The following is a 25,477-nucleotide window of genomic DNA, read 5'->3' on the forward strand; positions in this document are numbered from 1 at the left end:
GCCGACCAATGGGGGGGGTGGGGAGGGGCGGAGGGACTCCGGACCGCCTCCCAGCGTTCAAGGTTGCGTTCCAGGAGCGCAGGTTGCTGTGGGGGGGGGGGGGGGGGCCGCTTTCTGCGGCTCGCCGGATTTGGCACAACAGCGTAATCTCCCCCCCCCCCCCCAGTAAAGCGGCCGACGCGCCCGTCTTACCGGCGCTCCGCGGCAGCCCGAGCCGCGGCTTTATTGCACAGCGTCGGACGCGGGTCGAAGGTCCGCCGGACGGGGAACAGGTGTATTGCCGTAGGCGCCTCTAAAATGACCCCCCCGCCCCCCCCCCACAAAACACGCGCGGAAGGCCCGTGACGCTGCCAGTACGCGCGCCGCGTTAAGACGCGGGCGGTCGCTTGCGGTGTGGACGCTTCTATCGCGAACCGCGACGGGCCCTCGCGTCTTACACTCGTTAATTCCGACTGCGCAACGAAATCTCTCCTCGTGCACAACGAGGCGACTGATTGATTGATTGATTGATTGATTGATTGACTTACAAAGAGCGTAACCGCGTTTCCTGGAAACGAGAAGGGACTTAAAATAACTTGGGATAGGTAGGGGTAGGGGGTGGGGGGGGACGTTTCTCTGACAGACTTGCCCTTATTTGGGCCTCCACAATGCGCTCCCTGTCTGGGCCGTGATGTCAACGGGCCCTCGGGTGGGTGTTGCCCGCAAACACTTGTGGGTGTGGTGCCCCGGTGCCAGACAAGACCGTTTCTATATCGCTCACATCAGTAGGGCCCACTGAACGGTGACGCGGCTGCTAAATTTAGATTTGGGGGGGGGGCTGTAAACATTCTGGACTTGCAGCCTGTGCAGCACAAAGTTCCGTTTGGTCCCTGAGGTGTGGGCTTGGACCCCGGACAGCGTGCACGACGCCTTCTGTTGAACTGAATGTGAACAGCATCCCTACTTAGGTCGACATGTTCTCCCAGATCCACGTCCAACACATTCTGCTCGCCATACCAACCGTCAAAGCAAGGAGCTGCCGGATCCAAACAGATGCAACTCAGCATGGCTTTGCCCAGATGTGTGTCCGACCGGCTTGGCTAGAGCAGCGAGCGAAATGAAGACCCCCCCCCCCAAGATGTGGAACAAACACAGAGTTGCCGGTTTATTAGGTGCACCTATCTAGTAGGGTTCTGCCCCTCTTTTGGCCTTCAGAACAGCGTGAAATCATCCGGCCATGGATTCTGCAAGATCCTTGGTGCAGGAATGCTGCACCAGGCAGAAAGGGCCCGACTGCACCGAGCAGTTGCTGACGATTGGGACGCCGCACAGTCTTGCTGCACAGTCTTGCTGCGAACAGCCCTTCCCACCCCATCCCAAGGACGCTCCACAGAGCCCAGATCCTACAGGCCGCTGAAGCAACGAGCCTCGCCGTCATGTTCCTGGAACCATCCGGTGACCAAACATGCCCCGTGACACGGTGCATTGTCACGGCGGCCTTCTGGATCGCCACCTTACTGCGGTGGAGAAGCTTGCGTGTACCAATGATCCGCTTTGTTTTGGGGTTTTTTGAGGGAAAAAGGGGGAAATCCAAAAACAAAACAAACAAAACAAAACCAGGGCATTCTCCTTTGCTGGTTTACTACCTAAACTTGGATATGGTGTATTGCAGAGGTGAATATTTGCAACACCTCAGAAATGTCAACCACTGAGTGAATGTGGCGGCGCGGTGGTCAGCGCGGTCGCCTCACAGCAAGAAGGTCCTGGGTTCGAGCCCCGGGGTAGTCCAAGCTTGGTGGGTCGTCCCGGGTCGTCCTCTGTGTGGAGTTTGCATGTTCTCCTCGTGTCTGTGTGGGTTTCCTCCGGGGGCTCCGGTGTCCTCCCACAGTCCAAAGACATGGAGGTCAGGTGACTCGGCCGTACTAAAGTGTGTGTGTGTGTGTGTGTGTGTCGGTCCTGTGATGGCCTGGCGGCCTGTCCAGGGTGTCTCCCCACCTGCCCTGTGATGGCCTGGCGGCCTGTCCAGGGCGTCTCCCCGCCTGCCGCCCAATGGCTGCTGGGACAGGCTCCAGCATCCCACGACCCTGAGAGCAGGACAAGCGGCTTGGATGATGGCTGCACGGATGTAGAAGCAGAGCTGACCTGTAACACCACAGCCGAGTATTCGTCGGATGTCGGTTATCATCAGAATCACACTGACACACAATCACGTGTTGAATTTGAACAAATGAACTAACGGAGGAATTATTCACATTTTATTAAAAAAAAAAAAAAAAAAAAAGAAGAGCAAAGTGAACTTAACATTTGAGGGTAGGTTTTCTACAGTAAGGCAGTCAAACTCAAGTTGGGCCTCTCACGTACGCGTAGAAAACAGGCTGGACACACAACTTCTACACTTATATCGACACAGGAAACATACAAAGGGTGACGGAGCAGAGTGACTATTTACACGGCGGGATGAGAAGCTCGTTTCGTCACGTTTCCGTTTCCTCCGTGACAGAAAGCCGGCGTGTACGCAGAGGGCCGCGGTGCAGAAATCCTCAACGGCGTCGTTACGAACGAGGAGATTCCTCTTTGCGCTTCACGGTTTTTAACTGCACACCCCAACGCCTCCACCAGACCACCGGTTCAAGAATCCAAGCAAGCGAGCATCTGCCCTACCGAAGTGCCCTTAAGCAAGACGATAGAGATGCTGGTCTGACCCCCTGGACCCTCCCGTGGGCTGGTGGGGTTTAGGGGAACCTGTTTGTAGGGAGCAATTTTATGAATCACATTACAATTTTACATTACAAACTAGTAAGGTCCCTTTCTGAAGGTCGGCCTTTTTCCTTTTTTTACATTTCCCCCCCCCCACTTGTATCTGGCCAATTACCCCACCCTTCCCGAGCCGTCCCGGTCTCTGCTCCACCCCCTCTGCCGGTCCGGGGAGGGCTGCAGACTACCACATGCCTCCTCCCACACACATGAAGTCGCCAGCAGCTTCTTTTCACCTGACAGTGAGGAGTTTCACCAGGGGGACGTAGTGTGTGGGAGGATCATGCTACCCCCCCAAACAGGCGCCCCGACCGACAGGAGGAGGCGCTAGTGCAGCGACCGGGACGCATACCCACATCCGGCTTCCCACCCGCAGACACGGCCAATTGTGTCTGTAGGGACGCCCGACCAAGCCGGAGGCAACACCGGGATTCGAACCGGCGATCCCCGTGTTGGTAGGCGACGGAATAGACCGCCACGCCACCCGGGCGCCCCAAGGTCAGCCATTTTTGTTTTGTCATGAAGCCCTGCAGGCCATGTTGATAAAGCATCAAAGCAGGTCTGTTGCCACAACTGTAATTAGAAACCTCCACAACTCACACGGGCAAAGGGAACCATCCAGAAGCTCAACCCTGTTAGCATCTAGCAGTCCCCAGTCACACACATTCTGTGTGTGTGTGTGTGTGTGTGTGTGTGTGTGTGTCTGTGTGTGTAGTAGTAGTAGTAGTGGTAGTGTCTATCAGCTCAATCTTTGGATATCTAACATCTGTGGAGACATAAAAAAGGAATTCTTTCAGCTGTTAATGTTAAGTACCGATGAATCCAGTAACAGAATATAAAACCCCTCTGCGGTCCCGCTCCCCCTGCCAGGTTCTGGCGCTCACGTTCACACAGGTCAGTAAAACCTCAGACGGCTTGTTGAATATTTTCAAATACAGACAATAAGAAGTTACTGCCAGGCTGTGAATGACTATGGAGCTCTCTTTATCACTCCGAAGTGCAGAGTCTCTGAGTTTATGACCTTTGAAAACGTTAAATACACCATCTCCCGGTACGTACGTACGTACGTACGTGTGTGTGTGTGTGTGTGTGTGTGTGAGTGTGTGTGTGTGTGTGTGTGTGTGTGTGTGTGTAGGCTGGATGTGAAATAAAAAAAAAAAAAAAAAGGCAGGGGAAAAGAAAAAAAAAAAGTTGCCAGAACGAAAATGTTCCTCTTTGGCTGTTTCACATTTCCAAGCTGGACATGTTCTGCATGTGTGTGGTGGTGGCTGCGGTGGTGGAGCTGGTGGTGGGGGTGGGGGGTGGGGGCAGGGGGGGGGGGTCTTGTGGGTAGCGGCCAGTGTGTACAGGTAAAACAAATAAACCAGACATCCCAACAGTTTGTCCTCCATGGTGTGCATGCAGACCCTCTTGGTGGGAGGGTGGAGCAGGGTGGGTGGTGGTGGTGGTGGTGGTGGCGGCGGTGGGGGTCATGACTCGGCAGGCGAGGGCTGGCTGGGCGTGCCGCTGCGAGTGCGGAGCTGAGACTGGGCGATGTCGGCCAGGGCGCTCTGGATCTTCTCCAGCAGCATGTCGCCGCGGTACACCACCTCCTCCAGCCGCGCCGCCGCCTCGTGGTTCTCCTCCTCCAGCTGGCGGAGACTGGCAGCCTTGCAACCCAAGACAGGAGACAGAATCGGATTTCTGATCATCATCTTCTTTCACACCGCATCATGAGCGGTGGCCGAATAACAAAACTGCCTGACTCTTCGTGTACATAAATACGGAGCAGCGAACGCGACACGGCCGCGCCCGAGACCGACTGCAGCCCGGGTGCTCAAACACGCGGCTTTCAACGTCGCCTCCGTGTGACATCAAGGTGAGTCAAAAGTCAGCTACACTCAGGAAGATGACCCCCCCCCCAGGAATTTCCCCCCCTTTTCTCCCCAACTGTATCCGGCCAATCGCCCCACTCTTCCGAGCCGTCCCGGTCTCTGCTCCGCCCCCTCTGCTGATCCGGGGAGGGCTGCAGACTACCACATGCCTCCTCCCATACATGTGGAGTCACCAGCCGCTTCTTTTCACCTGACAGTGAGGAGTTTCACCAGGGGGACGTAGCGCGTGGGAGGATCACGCTACCCCCCAGCTCCCCCCCCCAAACAGGCGCCCCGATCGACCAGAGGAGGCGCTAGTGCAGCGACCAGGACACACGCCCACATCCGGCTTCCCACCCGCAGACACGGCCAATTGTGTCTGTAGGGGAGGCCCGACCAAGCCGGAGGCAACACGGGGATTTGAACCGGCGGTCCCCGTGTTGGTACGTAACAGAATAGACTCTGATGATTTCACATTGATCAGGGAAACGCTGGCGAGTGTGATGAAGTGTCTCCCCCGCTACTGGAGAAACATACAGGTAACAAGTGTCGATGCCAGGTAGACACTGGGCCCGGCTGTTTCCTACCCTTGGGATGGAACCACGGTTCCTCGGATACAGAGGCGATGTGAAGTAAAACGCAACGTAATGCAAACTGCTGACACGCAGTCGGTGACAATAAAACAGGGGACGTGACGCAAACACGAAGGCTTCTACTTCTACCTTCCCTCGCCTCTTAATTCTTCCCCCGAGTGTTTCTGTTTACTCCTACTGATGGTTTATTAGGGGTTAACACCGTCAGTCTGGGGTCACTGACGTCAACGTTGTGTGTCTGTGGCCCTCACGCCGCTTCCCATCGCTCGGTTACGACATCACCCATCCGGGGAAGTGATGTGCAAGTCGAGCCCAGCGGTCACCGTGAGTCACCGCGGACGTCGGCGACACGGCGAACATGTAAATTTGAAATGTAAAACAGGCAAGACAGGACTACGAAGGAGGATGAGCGGGACTGGAAAACCCTGCGTTTAACATTTCGGCATGAACAAACGGAGCTCTTAGTCTGCCGTCATTAGCATCGACTTTATTCACCGAGGCAGAAGGAGCTCTTGGGGGCGGGGGGGGGGGGGAGGGAGCGGCGCAGGGAGGAGTTCTGAGGCCGTTTTATGTTGTTTTGTCTCCTCCACCTTCTCTTCGCCGAGCCGCCTGCTGCAACATCGCTGTTTGCCAGCTGTCACAGAACATTTCCTGGCAGTAAAAACGCCCCAGTGTTAACGCCCTCGCATGCTGGCTGGACCTTTACCTGATGACTGACATCCTGCCTCGAGCTATTCAATCTGGGTGTGAGGCAAATGGTGCCAAGCCAACGCCTGACTTAGCCGCCTGCAAGTTCAGAAAAGGCAGGCTCGCATTACCATGACAATAATAATGACGGAGCTCTACGGCAGCTCATCGGTTTGATGCCCGTACACGGGGCTCTGGATCCCACGGCTTTAAACGCAAAGGAGAGAAAAAGAGGGTCTCCAGTTACGCCCGGAGGTGCTCGTGAGCCATTTTAATTTCGATTATTCCACAATTATTCACTCCTTTATCTGCTGAGAAGAATGCCGGTGGGCTGCGAAGCGGCACGGAAAGGGTTAAACTCTCCAGCACGATCTAGTTCAGTACATTTTAATGTCACTAGAGTCCCTGCAAACTCTGCCCTCCGCCGAGGTCTTCCAACCTAAGCTGTGTGCTTTCATGGCTATATTAAACTATCGCACCTCTCTGTAGGGATGTAAACAGAGAAATAAAGGGAGGTGAGAGGCATCAGATCTGGGTGTCGGAGAGGGAGGACAAATCCTCCCCTACCACGGCTGTAGCACGATGCCTTTTATAACAAGTCATGTTAAAGGCGTCACGGCTGCCAGCGCGTCGTCTCAATTTCAAAATATCTAATATCATTAAAAGAGCGGAGCAATTGGCAAACAGAATCCCAGAGTCCCATTAACTTTGACACAGGCAGAAAATCTCATAAATCCAGATGTTCTCCGAGGGACACAAACTGACGTCATCATTTCAGAGGTCACGGGATGAATTCCCTCATACAGCCTCCTATTCTCGGGGGAGGAAGAAGAGGACACTACAGAACCCTCCATCTGTAAACAGCCTGTGCTCCGCCTGTTAGGCGCGGCACTGCGAGTTTATGGACACCGTCAACGTGTCTATTCATCAGAAGACCTTCACGGTCAATCGCTCTGTTGACACAAACGCTCGTCTATCCTGCACCTGACCACATTATATGGATGTACGAGCCCTGCCAACCTCCCTCCGCAAGTTACCCGTCTTGTCTCGCTTTCGCTTGTGGTGAGACACGCTTCTCTGGACCGCTTGTCTAAAAACGCCCGATCTTTTACGGCGCATTGGTCTCAAGCCATGCAGGTGAAGAAAGCGAAAGGAAACCAGAACAGCCTCCAAATGAAGGATGACGTGTTTCTTTTTCAGGACAGACGTTGATTATATTCCTTTTTTTGCAATTACAAGATGGAGTCCTGTATTCACTGACCAAACCAGTCACGATACTCCAATCTGCAGCCTGGAATGAAATGTGGTCATACCCGCGCATAAGAAAACCTAATTTTGTCCTTTTTGCACATAAAGGTGCACACACTACACACTAGCCCTAACCCAAATGTGCACATGTTTTTGCACATACTGTGCACATAACTCTGCTTTCTGCTCTTTAACAATATGTGAGACTCGTCATTGGACGAGCAGTACAAAAAAGTTTTGGAAAAACTTGCAGTAATGATAAATACTTCCAAGTACCCAGTCTCCAGTTTCACAGAGAAGGACAGGGTCACAACCCCGCAAAGACAGCGGCACAGCAGTCACATCTGGTTTCTTTTCTGCTTGGGAAGACGACCGGAAAACGACTCTGAGCCTCTTTTTTGAGAGGCTCAGCCAGAGTCCTTCGGCGCCCCCTGTTGTTTAAAAAGGTTAATTCGCTTACTTGCAGAGCCGCAGTGGATTCCTCGCTGGGCAGGGAGTCGATCAACACGTCAACGTCTTTGGCTGTTCTGGCGATCAGCGCCGCGAACAGCTGAGCGTACTCTAGACACAAACACACCCCAGCCACACCACGACACAGGCGTCAAACAACACATGAGGCTTCTACTTACGGTTCATTACACAAGTGGAGAAATAAAAGGGTTAGACAGGGAAACCGGCCTTAACACTAGAACGACCGGGATGTCACTCCTACCTAAAACGACCACGGGCGGTCAGAATGACGGTATTGATGCACTGCATGTGTTAGTAAGTCTGTTAGGAAACGACTGACACCAAAATTAACATTTCAACAACTATAATACTGTGGCGGATCCGGGGGGGGGGGGGGGGGGGCAACCACAGGAAATGCCACGGCGGGGACGCGAACTCCTGTCACCCGCACCGCGGGGGACATCGCTGACCGCTCGGCTAGAGAGTTGGGCACGTCAGCCAGCAAAATTGAAAAAGTGAAAATATTACATATTGCTAATCTAACAAACGTAACAAGGTCTATAAAACGTGACGTGTAAAAAAAAAAAAAAGAAGAACTGAAACAGGACCCAAACCACGACCGGAACTTAAAAGCGACTAGAACGACCGTGGGTGGTCAAAATGACCGCCACGGTTTTTAAACTCTATATTGTGTCAAGATAAATACCCAACTGAGATATTAACGCATCACATATTGTGGCGAATTCTACTGGCGTGTTCCTGCTGGAAGTCAGGGGGTTCATCTGCATATTACCCACGATGCAGCTGAAGAGTGTTAATGTTTTGGTAATGTTGTGGGATGTTGCACATGTTAAAAGCGGGCATATCTGTTACAGATGGCGGGGATGTGGTGGAAGGGAATGGGGACGTTATGAGAGAGGTTGCACTGACCAAACCATTCACGATACTCTAATCTGCAGCCTGGAATGAAATGTGGTCATACCCGTGCATAAGAAAACCTAATTTTGTAATTTTTGCACATAAAGGTGCACACACTACACACTAACCCTAACCCAAATGTGCACATGTTTTTGCACATACTGTGCACAGTACCCGTGCACAGAGAGGTTGCCGGAATCTGGTAGACATGGGGTCTAGGTCTACCATTTCCCTGGTGCGACCTGGCATCCTCCCGGGGACCACCAGCCAACTCTCAGTGGCATGGTCACCAACCAACACTCAGCTGATGACGATGACAGAAGAAAAGGCTGGCATGAGAGGGAAGAAGTCACTGCGAGTCCAGCATGGAGACCAGGAGCTGGCACACAGGTTCTGCCTTGCCGATATCCAAGACCCGTGCATCATCGGCCTTGACCCGCTGACCCACCGGGGAGTCCAAGTTAACATGTCGGGGCCAACCATCACCCTCGGCACGAAGACCGTGGCGCTCCAGTCCGGTCAGGGGAATGGGGACGTTATGAGAGAAGTTGCATTAGACAGCATGCCATTTTCCTACCATGAGTGTAAAGAGTAGGCACTAGGCAAGGTCGCTTCTGAGGCCGAGAAAGAAGATAGGGTGAGACCGGTAGGAACTTGTGTCTGTTATGACTGGCTTGTCTTGCGGTCATTAAAAGCTTGCTGGTTAACTCTGAAAGGTCGGCTAAGAAGTCCATTATTTGACCACGTCCCTTTTTTTTCTCCTTGGCCTCAGAAGCGACCTTACCTAGTGCCTACTCTTTACACTCATGGTGGGAAAATGGCATGCTGTCTAATGCAACCTCTCTCATAACGTCCCCATTCCCTTCCACCACATCCCCGCCATCTGCAACAGATATGCCCGCTTTTAACATGTTCAGTATCCCACAACATAACCAAAACATTAACACTATTCAGTTGCATTGTGGGTAATATGCAAATGAACCCCCTGACTTCCAGCAGGAACACTCCAGTAGAATTCCCTACAATATGTCAGTATGTCTGTTAAGAAACTGACACCAAAATTAACAACTTTAATACTGTAACGTGCGTGGATAAGTAGACACGTTGGTCCTTGACTGACGGGTCGGACCCTTTAGTCGACTGGTTAACGTTGTCGCTTGCGGTGCAGGAGATACGGGTTCGCGTCCCGGTTGCGGCGACGGTATCTCGGACTGCCCCCCGAATTCGCTACATTGGTGTCAGAAGTGGGATGGAGCGACCGTAAGGCCATCGGAAGCGCATGCGCCCCGAGGCGTGAAGGAGCTGATATGCTTAAGCGCGGGGACGCGCTTCCCGAAGGAGGGGGGAAGTGTAACATGCATGGATAAGTAGACACGCTAGCTCGTGGGTCTGACCCTTTAGTCTAGCGGTTAGCGATGCCTCCTGCGGTGCGGGCGATACGGGTTCGCGTCCCGGCCGCGGCAGTTACTGCGGTTGCGTTGTCCCCCGAATTTGCTACAATACTATTTTTCAAACAATTCAAAATGGCCGCTGCCCAACGCCTGTAAACCCTGCAGCGCCTCGCTGGTGGTCATGGTGCGTCTGTAGCGGCGTCTGTAACCAGACACGTTGAACAGAATCAGACATCAAGTTTAGACTATTTCTCTGCACTGGAGGGCGCTAGTGTTTCTAGGACAGAGCAACGAACTTCACGAAGGAAACGACGCCACCAACGCGCGTCATAAATACCGACATGACGCACACGATCACGTGAATGCAAATTACGTGCGGTCATTTTGACCGCTCGTGGTCGTTTTAGGTAGATCTTATAAAAAAAATTGTGCAATTGATCTAAAACTCATTTTACTGCAAATATCTGCAATTTTAGGTGCACTCAGGGAGTGGCAGGTCTGTCTTTTTATTTTTCACAAAGTTGTCACATTTTGAAAATTCAAAACGGTCAAAATGACCGGCTTGGTCGTTCTAGTGATAAAGCAGCAAATGAATCAAATACAGATCAACAGTTTGTGAGGGACACTACCTTCCGTTGGGTTCGCCGGCTGGTCTTTGTTGATGGCTGTCTGTATGTTGTTGAAGGAGGCGGGAGGTGCACATTGCTGGAGGACGCCGATCGCGTTGCAAAACTGATCTGCGAGCTGGGCAGGGAAAGAAAGTTTAAGAGAGTTTTCCGAGTGAGATCCAGTTCCAAAGAACGCGGACTGCGCTCACTGCAACCAAGAATTTGTGTTCGAAGTAAGATTAAAGGCATTCAACACCTTACACACATCGACTCATAATTACACCCACTTTCAGATTCAAGATTAAATATTTAATTACCATGAAACTGAGCTGTTAGGAATTTGCCTCAGTGTGCTCATGACAGAACGACAACCAATCACAGCACAACACATAATAAAAACACAAACCCCACCCCATAAAATATTAAGTACATCCCTGGATCTAAGAGCTAGTGCTGAATAGAATAAAATATCAGGTGCTTTAAAAATACAGTAAAATACAAACTAACACAAAATACAGTTGTAAGCACCTTGCTTTCATAACGCGCTGATGCAGAACTGGGGAGCCATTTAGTAACTGGATGTCTGTGCAGTAAGTGCTGCTGAGGAAACGGGATGACTTAGTTTTGAAGGCCCTGAGTCTTGTTCCTGAGAGGAGGGTTAAGAGGGGGCTGGCAGGGTGCTTGGAGTCCTGTAGTATTTTTAGACCTTTGCGCTGAATGTGGGTCCTGTACATGTCAGAGATGGGGGTCAGTGTGCAGCTGATGATTTTTGAGGTGGAGCAAACCGTTCTGTCCAGGAGTTACCATACTACACAGCTATAGCAAAGGTGAGAATACGTTCAATCACTGCTCTGTAGAACTGCAGCATCCCCTTTCTAGACACCACAAACTTTTTTTTTCTGGATCCCCCCCCCTTTTTTCCCCCTCCCAATTATATCTGGCCAATTACCCCACTCTTCCGAGCCGTCCTGGTCACTGCTCCACCCCTCTGCCGATCCGGGGAGGGCTGCAGACTACCACATGTCTCCTCCAATACATGTGGAGTCGCCAGCCGCTTCTTTTCACCTGACAGTGAGGAGTTTCGCCAGGGGGACATAGCGCGTGGGAGGATCATGCTATTCCCGCCAGTTCCCCCTCCCCCCTGAACAGGCACCCCGACCGCCCAGAGGAGGTGCTAGTGCAGCGACCAGGACACATACCCACATTCAGCTTCCCACCTGCAGACACGGCCAATAGTGTCTGTAGGGATGCCCGACCAAGCTGGAGGTAACACAGGGATTACATTTGTGTGCTGTTGTATTAAGGAAGCAGAGGGAGGTCAGAAGGACAGCAGCCAGAGTCACCTGGCCTGATTCACCTGAAAGCCAGAGTCACCCAGCTGGTGGGGAAACGACAGTGGAGTGAGGGGCCCACCACTCCAGTCTCCAGGCCCCCTTCAAGGCCGATGTATGCTGGTTGGCTGCCTAGGTCACACCAAAGGTCTATATCTGAACTGCCAACTCTATGGTCGACCCTGCCGGAATCTGGTAGACACGGGGTCTAGGTCTACCATTTCCCTGGTGCGACCTGGTATCCTCCCGGGGACCACCAGCCAACTCTCAGTGGCATGGTCACCAACCAACACTCAGCTGATGACGGTGACAGAAGAAAAGGCTGGCATGAGAGGGAAGAAGTCACTGCAAGTCCAGCATGGAGACCAGGAGTTGGCACACAGGTTCTGCCTTGCCGATATCCAAGAACCGTGCATCATCGGCCTTGACCTGCTGACCCACTGGGGAGTTCATGTTAACATGTCGGGGGCAACCATCACCCTCGGCACGAAGACCGTGGCGCTCCAGTCCGGTCAGGGGAAGGACAGGTCAAAAGACCAATGAGCCAGTAGCCAAGCAGCCACCTTCCAGCAGGCACAGAGCCCCTGGGAGGCATTGGAGTGCTGCTACTGCCAGCGGCAAGAGGAACGGGGCCAGATGACGCTGACGTTGACAGTTGTCCAGACCACCCACAATGAGGAAAGGTGGTTCCCGTTGACCATGCAGCAACTGAGGCAGCACCAGGACACAGACATGACCCTGGGGCTAGTGAGGACCTGGCTGGAGACGGGGCAGCGCCCCAAGTGAACAGAGATTTTCAGCATTGGGGCCCGAGGTAAAGTCCTGCTACTCTCAACTGGCAACTTCGAGCTCCACGACGGGTTGGCGTACCAGATGTGGCAAGCTCCCGGATGAGGGAACGACCTCCTGCAGCTATTGGTGCTCTGTGTGCTCTGTCCCCAGATTCCAAGGTCTATGGCTGGGTGGGGGCAGGCACTACAGGAACACCGAGACCCTCCACCACCTCAGGGGGCGGATCTACTGGCCTGGCTGCTGACAAGACATGGAGATACATGTGCACTGCAGCACCTGCCCAGAAGAACCCAACCCAGCGCTCCTACACCCCACTGCAGCAGTACTTTGTGTGCGGGGCCCCGCCCAAGCCTGAAATTGCCAGGAGAAAAGAAATGAACTACTTCTGAAGACTGAGGGATCGCCTGCAGGTGGTCCACGACTACACCCGCTGGGCCCAGGCCAACTCCGGAGAGCGGCAGAAGAGGACCTATGACACACGGTGCCTGGGGCAGTCCGTCGTGCGACGGGACAAGCTATGGGTGCATTGTCCCGTTCACAAAAGGGTATTTCCCCCAAGCTTCGCAGCCACTGACACTGAAAGGGCACACTATCAGCTCGCTAACGTTACTTAGCAAACTGGAACTCAAGGCAAAAGTTAGAATCTAGCTAATGTTAGCATTCATCCGTATGTGAGACACTTGACACAATCTAATTCAGAAACTCCGAAGGTAAGAAACTAAAGTGTGTTAAAATAGATAGCTAGCTACTTACATTAACCTACAGCGTCTTCATTGGCTTGCGCAACGAACGCGAGCATAGACTTTAATGAGGACGCGAGCCACTGCAATGGGGCAGGCAGACGAGACATTCAGCTAACGTCAAGGTCAAGGTTAAGAAATGGTATGGTCCACTCTAGAGGTGTCTGAAATCGTATTACAAGATTCTTCCAGGCATGCATATGGGAAATATATTGTAGCGAATTTGGGGGGGGGGGGCAACCGCAGGAACCGCCGCGGCCGGGACGCGAACCCGTATCTCCCGCACCGCGGGCGACAACGTTAACCAGTCGACTAAAGGATCCGAGTCGTTAGCCAAGGGCTACCGAGCCTATTCATCCGTGATCGTTACAATATTTTAATAATAACGATTGTAGGAAGAAAGATATCTAAATGTTCGATCCCCACGACCTGTTTTTTTTAACCTCTTTTGGTGGGCCCAAGTCTTAATTAAGAGGGTTAGACCCCCCCCCCTTCCCTCGTAATTCAAACCGTGATATAAATATCACTTTATTCCAGAGAAATTTAAAAAAAGAAAGAAGAAAATCTGAGATCCCTAAAAATCAGAAGTGGGGAGGTTGACGTGCAACCTGACATCATATCTGTGAAATCAGACTGAATAGGGGACAAGGGAAGAGATACTTAAGTGTCTTTATAATGTCTGTACAATTAAAAACACAATGGAAGACCTTTTCCAATTACTGAGACGTTTGTGTCTGCAAGGCCAACAGGTGTGAACACAGCTCAGGAAGACGATAAAATCCTCACCGGGAAACGTATAGGGCCAACAGTTGGGTCACCTTAACAACATTAATACCCCATGTCTCGCAAGTGGGACGCAAAACTGAAGCATCTGAAGCATGTTTGACTAAAACTGACTTAACATGGGAGCAACTTTCATAGAGTAGCGAGGGATGAAACCCTCTGAAACATGTGAACACTTCAAACTATTACTTTACACTTTATTTTTCTTGATAAGCTGGTTTTGTTTTATTTTTCTTGATAAGCTCATTTTGTTTTATTCTTCTTGATAAGCTCGTTTTGTTTCATTTTTCTTGATAAGCTCATTTTGTTTTATTCTTCTTGATAAGCTCATTTTGTTTAATTTTTCTTGATAAGCTCATTTTGTTTTATTCTTCTTGATAAGCTCGTTTTGTTTTATTTTTATTGAAAAGCTCATTTTGTTTTATTCTTCTTGATCAGCTCGTTTTCCATTGAGTGTAAATGATTCAATTGTTTGTTCAACGGGAAGTGAATAACATAGTGAAAGGTCAACCATCCTGATAATCCATATACCACATTAGTTCCATCTGTAAAACTAGCTGAAAATAACCAACTAGTTCAACCTATAAATTTGTTAAATCTATAAGATAGTTCGATACATAAACTAGTTAAATTTACAAAATTAGCCTCACCTTAAATATAATTAACTCTATAAACCAAACTGATCAAATCTGTACACTAATTAAATACAACCAGAGTGGTAGAGGCATCATTTTTGTCTCATTCCCTCTGCTGGTGCTAAACTCTCAATTAAGATTTTCAAATCATAAACGCGGCCATAGTTTTTTTTGACCATTCATGCACAGGGGTCATAAAACAATTATCAACGAACATCAAACGTACTTAAATAAAGTAAAGAGTCGTGAAAATTACCAAAAACTACCATACCGAATTGACCGCATCCTGGAGCTGCGTTAGCCTGTCCGCCATGTTTATGCGTCATCGCAGATCTCGTTCTCGCGATATTAGCTGGGATCGCGTCCGGCCATACACAGTTCACCAACCTAGATCGGAAACGGAAGTTAAACGAACCACAGCGGGTCTCTTACCTTGCTCCCTTGTCCTCCTTTCAAATTGCTTTATTTGTTTGCCTTTTAGTGCTTTTTGGTTTGTTTGTAAAATTTCAATCACGTATTTTTCATTATTCTGATATCTCTTTATGTTCTTGGTGACTTCTAGTTACATGTCCCTGTTGTCAGTGGCTTTTGTGCGTGTGCGTGTGCGTGTGTGTGGGGGGGAGTTGATGTACAGAACATATATACATGTGTTGTTGTATATATGTTTGCGATACAAATGTATATTTGTCATGCTAATAAAAGCAAATTTGAATTGAATTGAATTGAGAGAGAGCGCGAGAGCGAGAGAGACGCTGGTGGAAAGCTCTCATTGGTTGAGAGGAGCAACGAGACGGAGCTTCCGTCTGTGCCAAGTTAGTGAAATATAAACTTTTAAAAAAAACCCAGTTGATTATTTAAAATGAGAAAACACGGGAAGGGAACGTGTGGGTTTTGTGACCTGGAAGAAACGACATGTCATCTAACGATCCACTTCTCAAGATACAGTTTTGAAAGCCAGATTTGGTTCCAGGGGAGTTTTCCAAAAAAATATGAGGTGACAGAAATGAAGGAATCAGTTTTGTTCATATTCATATTTTATTTTATTTTATCTTGGGGGAAAAATCTGGGTCTACACTCCATGTCAGCTGTCCCTATGCACGCTCGATAGTCCAGGGAAGAAAAATCAAAGAAAGTTGAATTAATTCATACTCTCAACAAACGTGTCCCGATGAACTGTCAATTTTCTTTGCTCCGTGTCAGTTGGTGGCAGTATTGCACCATTTCGCTTTCCCGTTCGCAGAAGAAGAAGAAGAGGCGGCAGAAGAAGAAGAGTATCCCGATGAACTGTCAGTTTTCTTTGCTCCGTGTCAGTTGGTGGCAGTATTGCACCGTTTCGCTTTCCCGTTCGCAGAAGAAGAAGAAGAGGCGGCAGAAGAAGAAGTGTATCCCGATGAACTGTCAAGTTTCTTTGCTCCGTGCCAGTTGGTGGCAGTATCGCACCATTTCGCTTTCCCGTTCGCAGAAGAAGAAGAAGAGGCGGCAGAAGAAGAAGAGTAGGAGGAAGAATACGAGGAGCAGGAAGAGTGTGGAAGACTTAACGAGCGAGCGACTGCTAAGATAACGCCTTAATCAACTATTTTAAATCATTATTTTTATGTCTTTGATGAAATAAGTGTTTTGTTTTGTTTTTTTGTTCGGGAAGGGACGTGTGTCACGGCCGCTGGAATTTGTTACTCCCTCCCTCCTTCCAAGACATCAACAGGAAGTAGCTAGACTGAATTCCAATGTCCTCTCCAGGTACTGTTTGTTTAAGTGCTTCTGTTTGTTTGACCCCATAACCAGCTGTGATCGGACGAGTGCGGGTGTTGGTGTGCATCGAAACTCGAATGGCTTAGTAGTGAGATCGTCCCGGCTACCTGACAAGACGGTGCAGTGTCAGCACATCAGAACCGCCTCGATTTGTTCCTATCAGTTAGTCCATTAACACAAAATATTACACTGCACGTTTATATAGCACATGAAAATGATATGCAGCGCACTTTACATTCGATGGAAGAAAAGACAGAATAACTAACTAAAGAAAGAGAGGATAAGTGGATATAATACATTGTTAAATAATAACCATGGCAATAGATAATTATTTTAAGTTACTAGCTATAAATGTACTGACAGTACTTGTGTGTAATGCATATGTCTGTAGCGTATATATAACTATGTAATGTCAACTGACACTAATTTGCTGACGGTGCCTGTCTCAGAGGTTTACACTGGAACTGGATTGTTGGAGTAAATTTAGAAACGATCTGCTACCGAGCCAACTGCACCAGTCAGTAACACTGTCTTTAGTTATTATTGCTGTATTTCGCTTCCCCGCTTGCCACCCAATGACTGCTGGGATAGGCTCCAGCATCCCCACGACCCTGAGAGCAGGATAAGCGATGGATAATTAACCATGCTATCCTAATCATGAATAATTAACCCATCCTAGCTGTGATCTGTGTCGTTAGGAACAGTGGGGCTGCTGCCTTCATGCTGCGCCCGGGGACCAACTCCAGTTCTTTTCCCATTGCCCTGGTCAGGGTCACAGACAGGAGTATAAACCCTAACACGCATGTTTCTTTTTTGATGGTTGGGGAAACCGGAGCACCCGGAGAAAACTCACCACAGACACGGGGAGAACATGCAAACTCCACACAGAGGACGTCCTGGGATGACCCCCGAGATTGGACAACACCGGGGTTTGAACCCAGGACCCTCTTGGCTGTGAGGCGACGGCGCTAACCACTGGGCCATCGTGCCGCCCGGTGGTCATCTCCGCCAGGCGGCAGCCTGGAGATAGTGATGAGCAAAGCTTCCTTTTAATATACTGCATCATTAGATCAGTTCATTAAAAAGATTTGTCCAAAAGAATTGGTCACCGCTTGACCATAGCTCCGACTGCGTAGCCCTACTCACTGAACTGAAACACAGCCAAACGTTCGCGTCAGATTGCTAACTAGGGAAGTGAGAAAGGTCATTTGTGATGGATAAGCGAGTGAGCTGAGAATTTATGCTGTTTGCAAACTGAAAGCTGCTATAACAAACTCCTACCTTATTATGAACATCACGTATATTTTCATGACACCTAGTTATTTGGTACTACTTCCTACTAGGGGTTGCACAGACTAGTCAGCTTCTCGACGTTACTGCTCTGTGATGACTCTTTTCAAGCTTGTCGTTGACTAGTCGCTGATCACGTGATTATGACATTAACAACATGGATGCCTCAGAGAAGACAACAGATGAGGAGCCTGGTGGCAGCTCATTGCAACAGGTCAGGGGTCGGCAGCGCGAGGCCATTAGCACAGGGACGCGGGGCAATCGGGAAAAAAAATTAACATACTTTTTTGGATAAAAAACATTTTTAAGGTGTCCAGGTAGTGTAGCGGTCTATTACGTTGCCTACCAACAGGGGAATCCCGGTTCGAATCCCTGTGTTGCCTCCGGCTTGGTCGGGCGTACCTACAGACACAACTGGCCGTGACTGCGGGTGGGAAGCCGGATGTGGGTATGTGTCCTGGTTGCTGCACTAGCGCCTCCTCTGGCCAGTCCAGGCGCCTGTGCAGGGGGGAGGGGGAACTGGGGAGAATGGTGTGATCTTCCCAGATGAACTTTGTTAATTCCTGTGGGAAAATTAACCCTCGGCATTTAACCCATGCCAACACACATGCACACTGGAAGCAGGGGGCAGTGGCAGTGCAGCGCCCGGGGACCAGCTCCACTTCTTCTTTCCATTGCCTCGGTCAGGGGCACAGGCAGGAGTATTAACCCTAACATGCGTGTCTTTTTGATGGTGGGAGGAAACCCTAACATGCATGTCTTTGGACTGGAAGAAAACCGGAGCACCCGGAGGAAAGCCATGCAGACGCAGGGAGAACATGTAAACTCCATCCTGGGATGGCCTGGGTTTTGAATCCAGGACCTTTCTGCTGTGATGCAACAGTGCTAACCACTGGGCCACCGTGCTGCCCCATTGCATAGCCTAAACTAATTTTAGATAGAATTGAAACCTATTTAGAGCATAGTTGTATTTCAGACTGTAAGAGTATCTGGATGTAGTCTTTAACAGACTCGCGCTATTTATGTCTAACTTGGTTTTCTGAACTCAGTAGTGTGTCGAGCCAACAGAAAGGCAAAGTGCAAATGAAACGAGAATGGCACCAAAGACCTTAAGGGAAAAAATGTTTAGCGCTCCGAAAGTATAATGTCATTGCTTTTCTCATTTCTCTGTCTGGGTTTGTTCAGGCATGACATGTACTCTGGAAAAGGTTCTGGCAGACGCCAAGTCTTTGGTGGAAAGGCTTCGCAACCACGACAATGCGGCTGAGATGTTAATTGAACAGACGACTTCTCTCAACAAGCGTGTGGAAGCAATGAAACAGGTGTGACCCAAGAAATGGTTCCCCTTCTGTTTACTTGCCCAGGCCAAGAGCTTCCAGACTTTTCATGACAAAGACTCAGCTGATAAACTGTCAGATGAGGGCCTGCTAGCTTGATGAGATTCTGCGCTACCACCATTAGAGAGAATTTTCATTTTTAGACACTATTTATTATAGAATTCTATGATTGCCTACACCTTGTCGACAGAGATAATGAAGTGGGTGAAATCAAAAATCAAAAATGGTCATTCTTGGGCGTCCGGGTAATGTAGCAGTCTATTCATGGGGATCGCCGGATCGAATACCCGTGTTACCTCCAGCTTGGTCGGGCATCTCTGCAGACACAATTGGCCGTGTTTGCGGGTGGGAAGCCTGATGTGGGTATGTGTTCTAATCGCTGAACTAGCAGCTCCTCTGGTCAGTCAGGGCGCCTATTCGGGAGCGAGCGGGAACTGGGGGGAGTAGTGTGATCCTCCCACGCGCTACGTCCCCCTGGTGAAACTCCTCACTGTCAGGTGAAAAGAAGTGGCTGGTGACTCCACATGTATCGGAGGAGGCATGTGGTAGTCTGCGGCCCTCCGCGGATTGGCAGAGGGGGTGGAGCAGAGACTGGGACGGCTCGGAAGAGTGGGGTAATTGGCTAGATACAATTGGGGAGGAAAAGGGGGAAAATTTAAAGAAAAAGTAATATTATAGACAGCCCAGTTTTTAAGTCATCAACACGAAGACCAAAAGCTAGTCAGTGTTTTAGAGAATAAAACCCGAACCAGGCCCTTATCTGCCAGCGGCATGGTCCCTGTTAGGTTTTGGTCACTGAGGTGACCACGTATCTCTGTGTTCCTGTTGGCAGTATCAGGAAGAGATTGACACGCTGAACCAGGTCGCACGGCACCGGCCTCGATCCAGTCTGGTTCTGGGAATCCAGCAGGAGAACCGACAGATCCGTGAACTCCAGCAGGAAAACAAAGGTGGGTTTGGTGGATCTGGAGAAGGGTTAGTGCTGGTTTACTTGTAGAGAGTTTGGCTCCGTTTACACCTGGTATTATTATTCAGTCTTAATCTTGTTATGTTATCAGGACAATGAACGATTCAGATATGTCCGTTTTAAAGTAATCTACCATGTGTTTCAGTGAATTTTTAACTTTGGAACAGTTTTTGTTCATTCAAAATAAAATGTGAATCAACTCCTCAGGATGAAGAGGAAAAAAATATCCAATAGTACAAGTGATATTAGCTGGGGAAATTTTACTTTTCATACCACTTCTGCAGTTCCACTGTCCTGTCTGATAATTAAAATAATGATGCAACCTTCTTAGAAAGGGTTTTACTGCAGAAGTTTGGGAAGATTTTTGAAAAAGTAAATATGAGTAAAATGAGATAGAGCTGACTTATTTTGTTATATGTTTTATTGCTTTTATATTGTGTTTTTATCTGTTTTTGCTTTTGTGGTTTTACCATTTTTTTCCCCCTTTCTAATTCCTCTTTTCTTTTAAAGCCCAGTGGTACTTTGGGTTTTTTATAGTGCTGGTTTATTTGACTCATCTGTCTTCCTCCAGAGCTGCGGACATCTTTGGAGGAACACCAGTCGGCCCTGGAGCTCATCATGACCAAGTACAGGGAGCAGGTCTTCAGGCTGCTCATGGCCAGCAAGAGAGACGACCCTGCCATCTTGACTCAGTTGAAAGAACAGCACACAACGGTGAGTTGGTAAATTCTACTTCTTGTTGGCTGCTTCTCACGTTGAGCAGAGTAGGAATTTAAAGCTAGATGGAAGAACTCCTATATTGAATAAAGTGAATAGAAGCTCTGTATTGACACACACACCACAAGCTTTGAGATTGGCTACGCATACGTTTTTACATGGATTAATTAGTGATTATTATTGATTCATTGACACATATTATTTGAGCTTTGGGTAGTGACCAAAAGGGTGAAATCGTGGATACAAGCGACTGAAATGAGTTTCCTCCGTAGGGTGTCTGGGCTCAGCCTTAGAGATAGGGTGAGGAGCTCGGACATCCGGAGGGAGCTTGGAGTACAGCCGCTGCTCCTTCGCGTCGAAAGGAGCCAGTTGAGGTGGTTCGGGCATCTGATTAGGATGCCTCCTGGGTGCCTTCCTTTGGAGGTTTTCTGGGCACGTCCAACTTGGAGGAGACCCCGGGGTAGACCCAGAACTCGCTGGAGGGATTACATGTTCAATCTGGCCTGGGAACACCTTTGGATCCCCCAGGAGGAGCTGGAGGGCGTTGCTGGGGAGAGGGACATCTGGAGTGCCCTGCTTAGCTTGCTAATACCGCGACGTGACCAACCCCGGAGAAGCAGCTGATGATGAGATGAGATCATGAGATGAGATGACACACATTATCAGATGTAGTGCCCAGAGCAAGTACAATAGGCAAGAAAGAGCAGTGTCAAGGTAGCCCTCTTTTGATTGAAATGTTCATCCCTGGTGATCTCCCTGGAGATGTAAGCTTGTAACAGAGGTTTCAGTGTAGTGTAATGCCAATGGACAGAAACTAAGAAAAGACATCAGAGGGGAATCAAAGTCTCTCTAGAGAAGCCGGTTCACTCAGGTAGCATCTTAGAAACACGGTCGGAAGCAAGTTCTTGCCCAACAAGACTGGACCCCTATCGTTTACAATGGGGAGTCGTCTGTATCTCAAGTTCTGAGACATGTAGTAACATTTGCAATTTAGGATGCTGTTTTCACAGACAAAGGTCTTTTTTCCACTTTGCCAATCCTTTACACATGACCTATCCACTGCCTTGACATCTGAGTGTGATCCGTTGTAAATAACAGACTTGCAGCTATGTGAATCTTAACGTGTGATTGGTGGATTTTATTCATGATACGCAGACAAAGGTGCTTTGATTGGCCGGTTTTGCTGACAGCATGACTTTGCAGGGTTTTACGTTGTCAGTGCCGCGATCTTGGTGTCTCACATTGTCCTATTGTAAACTGATAAGAGTGCACCGTCTCCACTATAATTCAAACTGGGTGAATCTCCACATGTGTGGTTTTAGAAACACACCCAGCTCGCCATCACATGAACCAATATTTTTCTGTGCGGTGACAACTAAAACCATGTGTTACATTGTCATTTAACGCCTCTGTCACTGGTTTCTTTGCAGGAAATGCAGGCCCACATTGATAAGATCAACGAGATGGCGACGGTGATGAGGAAAGCCATCGAAGTGGATGAGGGAAGGCTCTGCGAGGATGAGGAGAGGATCAAACAGCTGGAGGTGAATGAAAACTGCCATATCCTTCATCTCATACAACAAAGCAGTGACATTTGATGAGTTTCAGGGCCAGAATCATTTTAAAAAAGGAAATTTCAGGCCATATGAGGGATTTGTCTTGTTAGCTAGCTCATATGAGACTTTTTTACACCAAAGTCCTGGTGTTTTCCTGGGGTTCAAATCCCAGGATCATTGATAGGCCCCTGTTTATACTTCCAAGTAAATTCCGTTATATTATCTGTAAATTCCACTTCATATTAACATTTGCGTTTCATCATTGTTTTTTTTCCCCTTTTTTTTGGATAGCTGGAGAACAGTGGGCTCCGGGAGTTGTTGGGAATCAGCCGTGAAGCCTTCCTGGTGCTGAAGAGAGAGGACGCTTTAGAGAACACATCGTTGTCGGCGCGACTAACGGGCACTGACACGAGCTTACGGAAGAGTTAATATGGTGCCGTGAATCCCAGAGACAGTCCATCAGCACAACCCCTTCTGCTACCTTCTAATGCCCCCATCAGATACTGCCCACCCCTCGCTTCCTAAGCTGCGGTTAAACTCGTCATTTCAAAGTAATGCTGGGGCAGAACTGCTACAAATTTAGTGGTTTGCGAAGACATCTTTTGCTAGCCACCATGGTGATCGAGCCCATTGGTCTTTTGTGGAAATCAGTCTGACCTCTCTGCCATTGAGAGCCAGTTAAAAAATGGGGCCCTGGTGCTTAAAGTAGACGGTCCAGTTACAGCTTTGGACACGGATCCAAGCAGGCTACAGAGCTGAAGCCTGCCACATAGAATTGAAAACAACAATGAAGGCAGTGGCAAATGGTAGAAGTACTCTTGTCAAGGAGGCTATGTCATACAGTGATTGGCATAACGCAGGCACAGTGCACAACGTCCAAATGTTTGTATCGGTGTAAGATTCATGACTCATGTCTGCCATTGTCGTTATAATTCCGTTGCGTCGCATCTTGATGTGGAAGCTGCTTTGGATCAGTCTCTAGTGCTGTTAGGATACGTAGGATGGGTCATGCCTTTTTGGAATCGCCCTCAATGAGAGGAAGATCAGGCTATCTCCTGAAAGATCGACATTATTATCTACCAAGATTGGTCTGACTCGTGAGGCTATGGCCACCCCAACCAAGGTTCAGTTTTCTATTTGGCTACACTTGTTGAAGTGTCATCGAGCAAGGTGATCAGGTTGAAATCCTCACTTGCTCCATGGGAGCTCCACACAGATTTCAAGGTTGTCTCATGTCTGTGGATGAAACTAAAAAGGTGGACCCAGCACCTCAACCAGAGGACAAATAGAGAATTTTCCATTTCGGGATAAAGGAAAGTTATCAAATCGGTCACCAGATAAGGTCAGGATGTGTTTAGTAAAAGGTCTGTCTACATGGAAGTCTTCTTGTGCCATCAAACCAATTACGGATATGATTTGTTTAATAATATTTAGTCATTGATATTAAAACACAAAATCCAATAAATGTCCCCACCAGTGATAAAAAAGTGGCTATTTTGGGACCAAGCATGGACACACGTTGATGCGGTCTCAAATATTGTGGTCCTTGCTGTCTGATCTCAAAACTTCATTTGAAATGTCAACTGTAACTGTGGCCATGCACTCCGGGCGATCCTGTCGAGCCTCATTAAGAGACAGGAAGCTCCGTCCTGTCAGCCAATTCAGATACAAGTAGTGGAACAAACCATCTTCACCAAAACCACTTATTTTATGTTGGTACTTTGTTGTGTTTTTCTCATTAATCACCCAGCATGCATGCCTGTGGTGCAGTGTCTATGGGGGCTGAGAGTATGAATGAGTGAAAAATATGCTTGAATTATAATAAAAGTGTCAAAACAAGGTGTGTTTTTTTTACTGAATAGTATATGTAGGTAGTATATTTGTTTTAGGAAGTGATTTATTCTGATGGCATTTTACAGCATAGTATGCTCCACAACTTTTTAAGCATCTGTATTTGCAAGAGTGTAAATATATGGCTATTCTAACAGACAAGGCCTTGCTATGTCATACACTAGGGTAAGGTACTGTCAGCCATCTTTTATTTATGTTTGGATGCCAAACGTGGGAATACTATAGCAGGGTCTCCTGGCTTGACCACAGCATCAACACCAGCCAAGTCATTATTAGGATGAAAGGTCAAAGGTCAGCAATGATAAAGTTCTGAATTTTCCAGCCAAATAATTGTGATATCAAACCACAAGTGCTGAACAATTACTCCTTTATTTTCATCTCATCTTATCATCAGCCGCTTCTCCAGGGTGGGGTTGCAGTGGCAGCAAGCTAAGTAGGGCATTCCAGATGTCCCTCTCCCCACCACACCAACGCCCTCCAGCTCCTCCTGGGGGTTCCCAAGGCATTCCCAGGCCAGATTGGACATGTAGTCCCTCCCTCTGGGTCTACCCCAGTGTCTCCTCCCAGTTGGACGTGCCTGGAAAACCTCCAAAGGAAGGCGCCCAGGAGGCATCCTAATCATGCCCGAACCACCTCAACTGGCTCCTTTCGACACGAAGGAGTAGCGGCTCTACCCCGAGCTCCCTCCGGATGTCCGAGCTCCTCCCCCTATCCCTGAGGCTGAGCCCGGACACCTTACGGAGGGGAACTCATTTCAGCCACTTGTTTCTGCAATCTCACCCTTTCGGTCACTACCCAAAGCTCATGATCAAAGGTGAGGGTTGGAACGAAGACTGACTGGTAAATTGAGAGCTTTGCCTTCTGGCTCAGCTCCCTTTTCACCACCACGGTTCAGTACAACGTCTGCATTACTGCTGATGCTGCACCAATCCGCCTGTCAATCTCCCGCTCCATCCTACCCTCACTCGTGTACAAGACCCCGAGATACTTGAATCCGTTCAGTAGAGGCAACATCTCATCCCCAACCCAGAGGGAGCAAGCCACCATTTTCCGGTAGAGAACCATGGCCTCAGACTTGGAGGTGCTGACTCTCATCCTGGACATTTCACACTCAGCTGCAAACCGCCCCAGTGTGCGCTGGAGGTCGCGTTCTGATGAGGCCAACAAAACCACACCATCTGCGAAGAGCAGAGATGCAATTCTGAGGTTCCCAAACCGGACACACTCCTCACCTTGGCTGTGCCTTGA

The 25,477-nt window shown here is 49.0% G+C and overlaps 2 protein-coding genes across 3 annotated transcripts; one reads left to right on the plus strand and one right to left on the minus strand.

Moving 5' to 3' along the window:
- Positions 1 to 4,175: 4,175 nt before the first annotated feature.
- Positions 4,176 to 15,075, minus strand: med21 (mediator complex subunit 21). Its single transcript, XM_056277825.1, has 4 exons — positions 15,034 to 15,075; positions 10,503 to 10,617; positions 7,575 to 7,675; positions 4,176 to 4,382 (listed from the first exon to the last, which is right to left on the minus strand). The coding sequence occupies exons 1-4, from the start codon at positions 15,073 to 15,075 to the stop codon at positions 4,203 to 4,205; spliced, it is 438 nt and encodes a 145-aa protein (XP_056133800.1). The 3' UTR covers positions 4,176 to 4,202.
- A 1,192-nt stretch (positions 15,076 to 16,267) lies between these two features.
- On the plus strand, positions 16,268 to 24,211 carry fgfr1op2 (FGFR1 oncogene partner 2). 2 transcript variants are annotated; one of them, XM_056277433.1, is made up of 6 exons: positions 16,268 to 16,499; positions 18,987 to 19,123; positions 19,971 to 20,088; positions 20,677 to 20,819; positions 22,253 to 22,366; positions 22,670 to 24,211. In XM_056277433.1, the coding sequence occupies exons 1-6, from the start codon at positions 16,487 to 16,489 to the stop codon at positions 22,805 to 22,807; spliced, it is 663 nt and encodes a 220-aa protein (XP_056133408.1). In that variant the 5' UTR covers positions 16,268 to 16,486; the 3' UTR covers positions 22,808 to 24,211. The 2 variants fall into 2 exon arrangements, with proteins under 2 accessions (XP_056133408.1, XP_056133410.1); XM_056277435.1 differs by lacking the exon at positions 16,268 to 16,499 and adding an exon at positions 16,572 to 16,673.
- Positions 24,212 to 25,477: the final 1,266 nt, after the last annotated feature.

This window comes from Lampris incognitus, chromosome 3 (genome assembly GCF_029633865.1).
Source record: "Lampris incognitus isolate fLamInc1 chromosome 3, fLamInc1.hap2, whole genome shotgun sequence".
Classification (NCBI taxonomy): domain Eukaryota; kingdom Metazoa; phylum Chordata; class Actinopteri; order Lampriformes; family Lampridae; genus Lampris; species Lampris incognitus.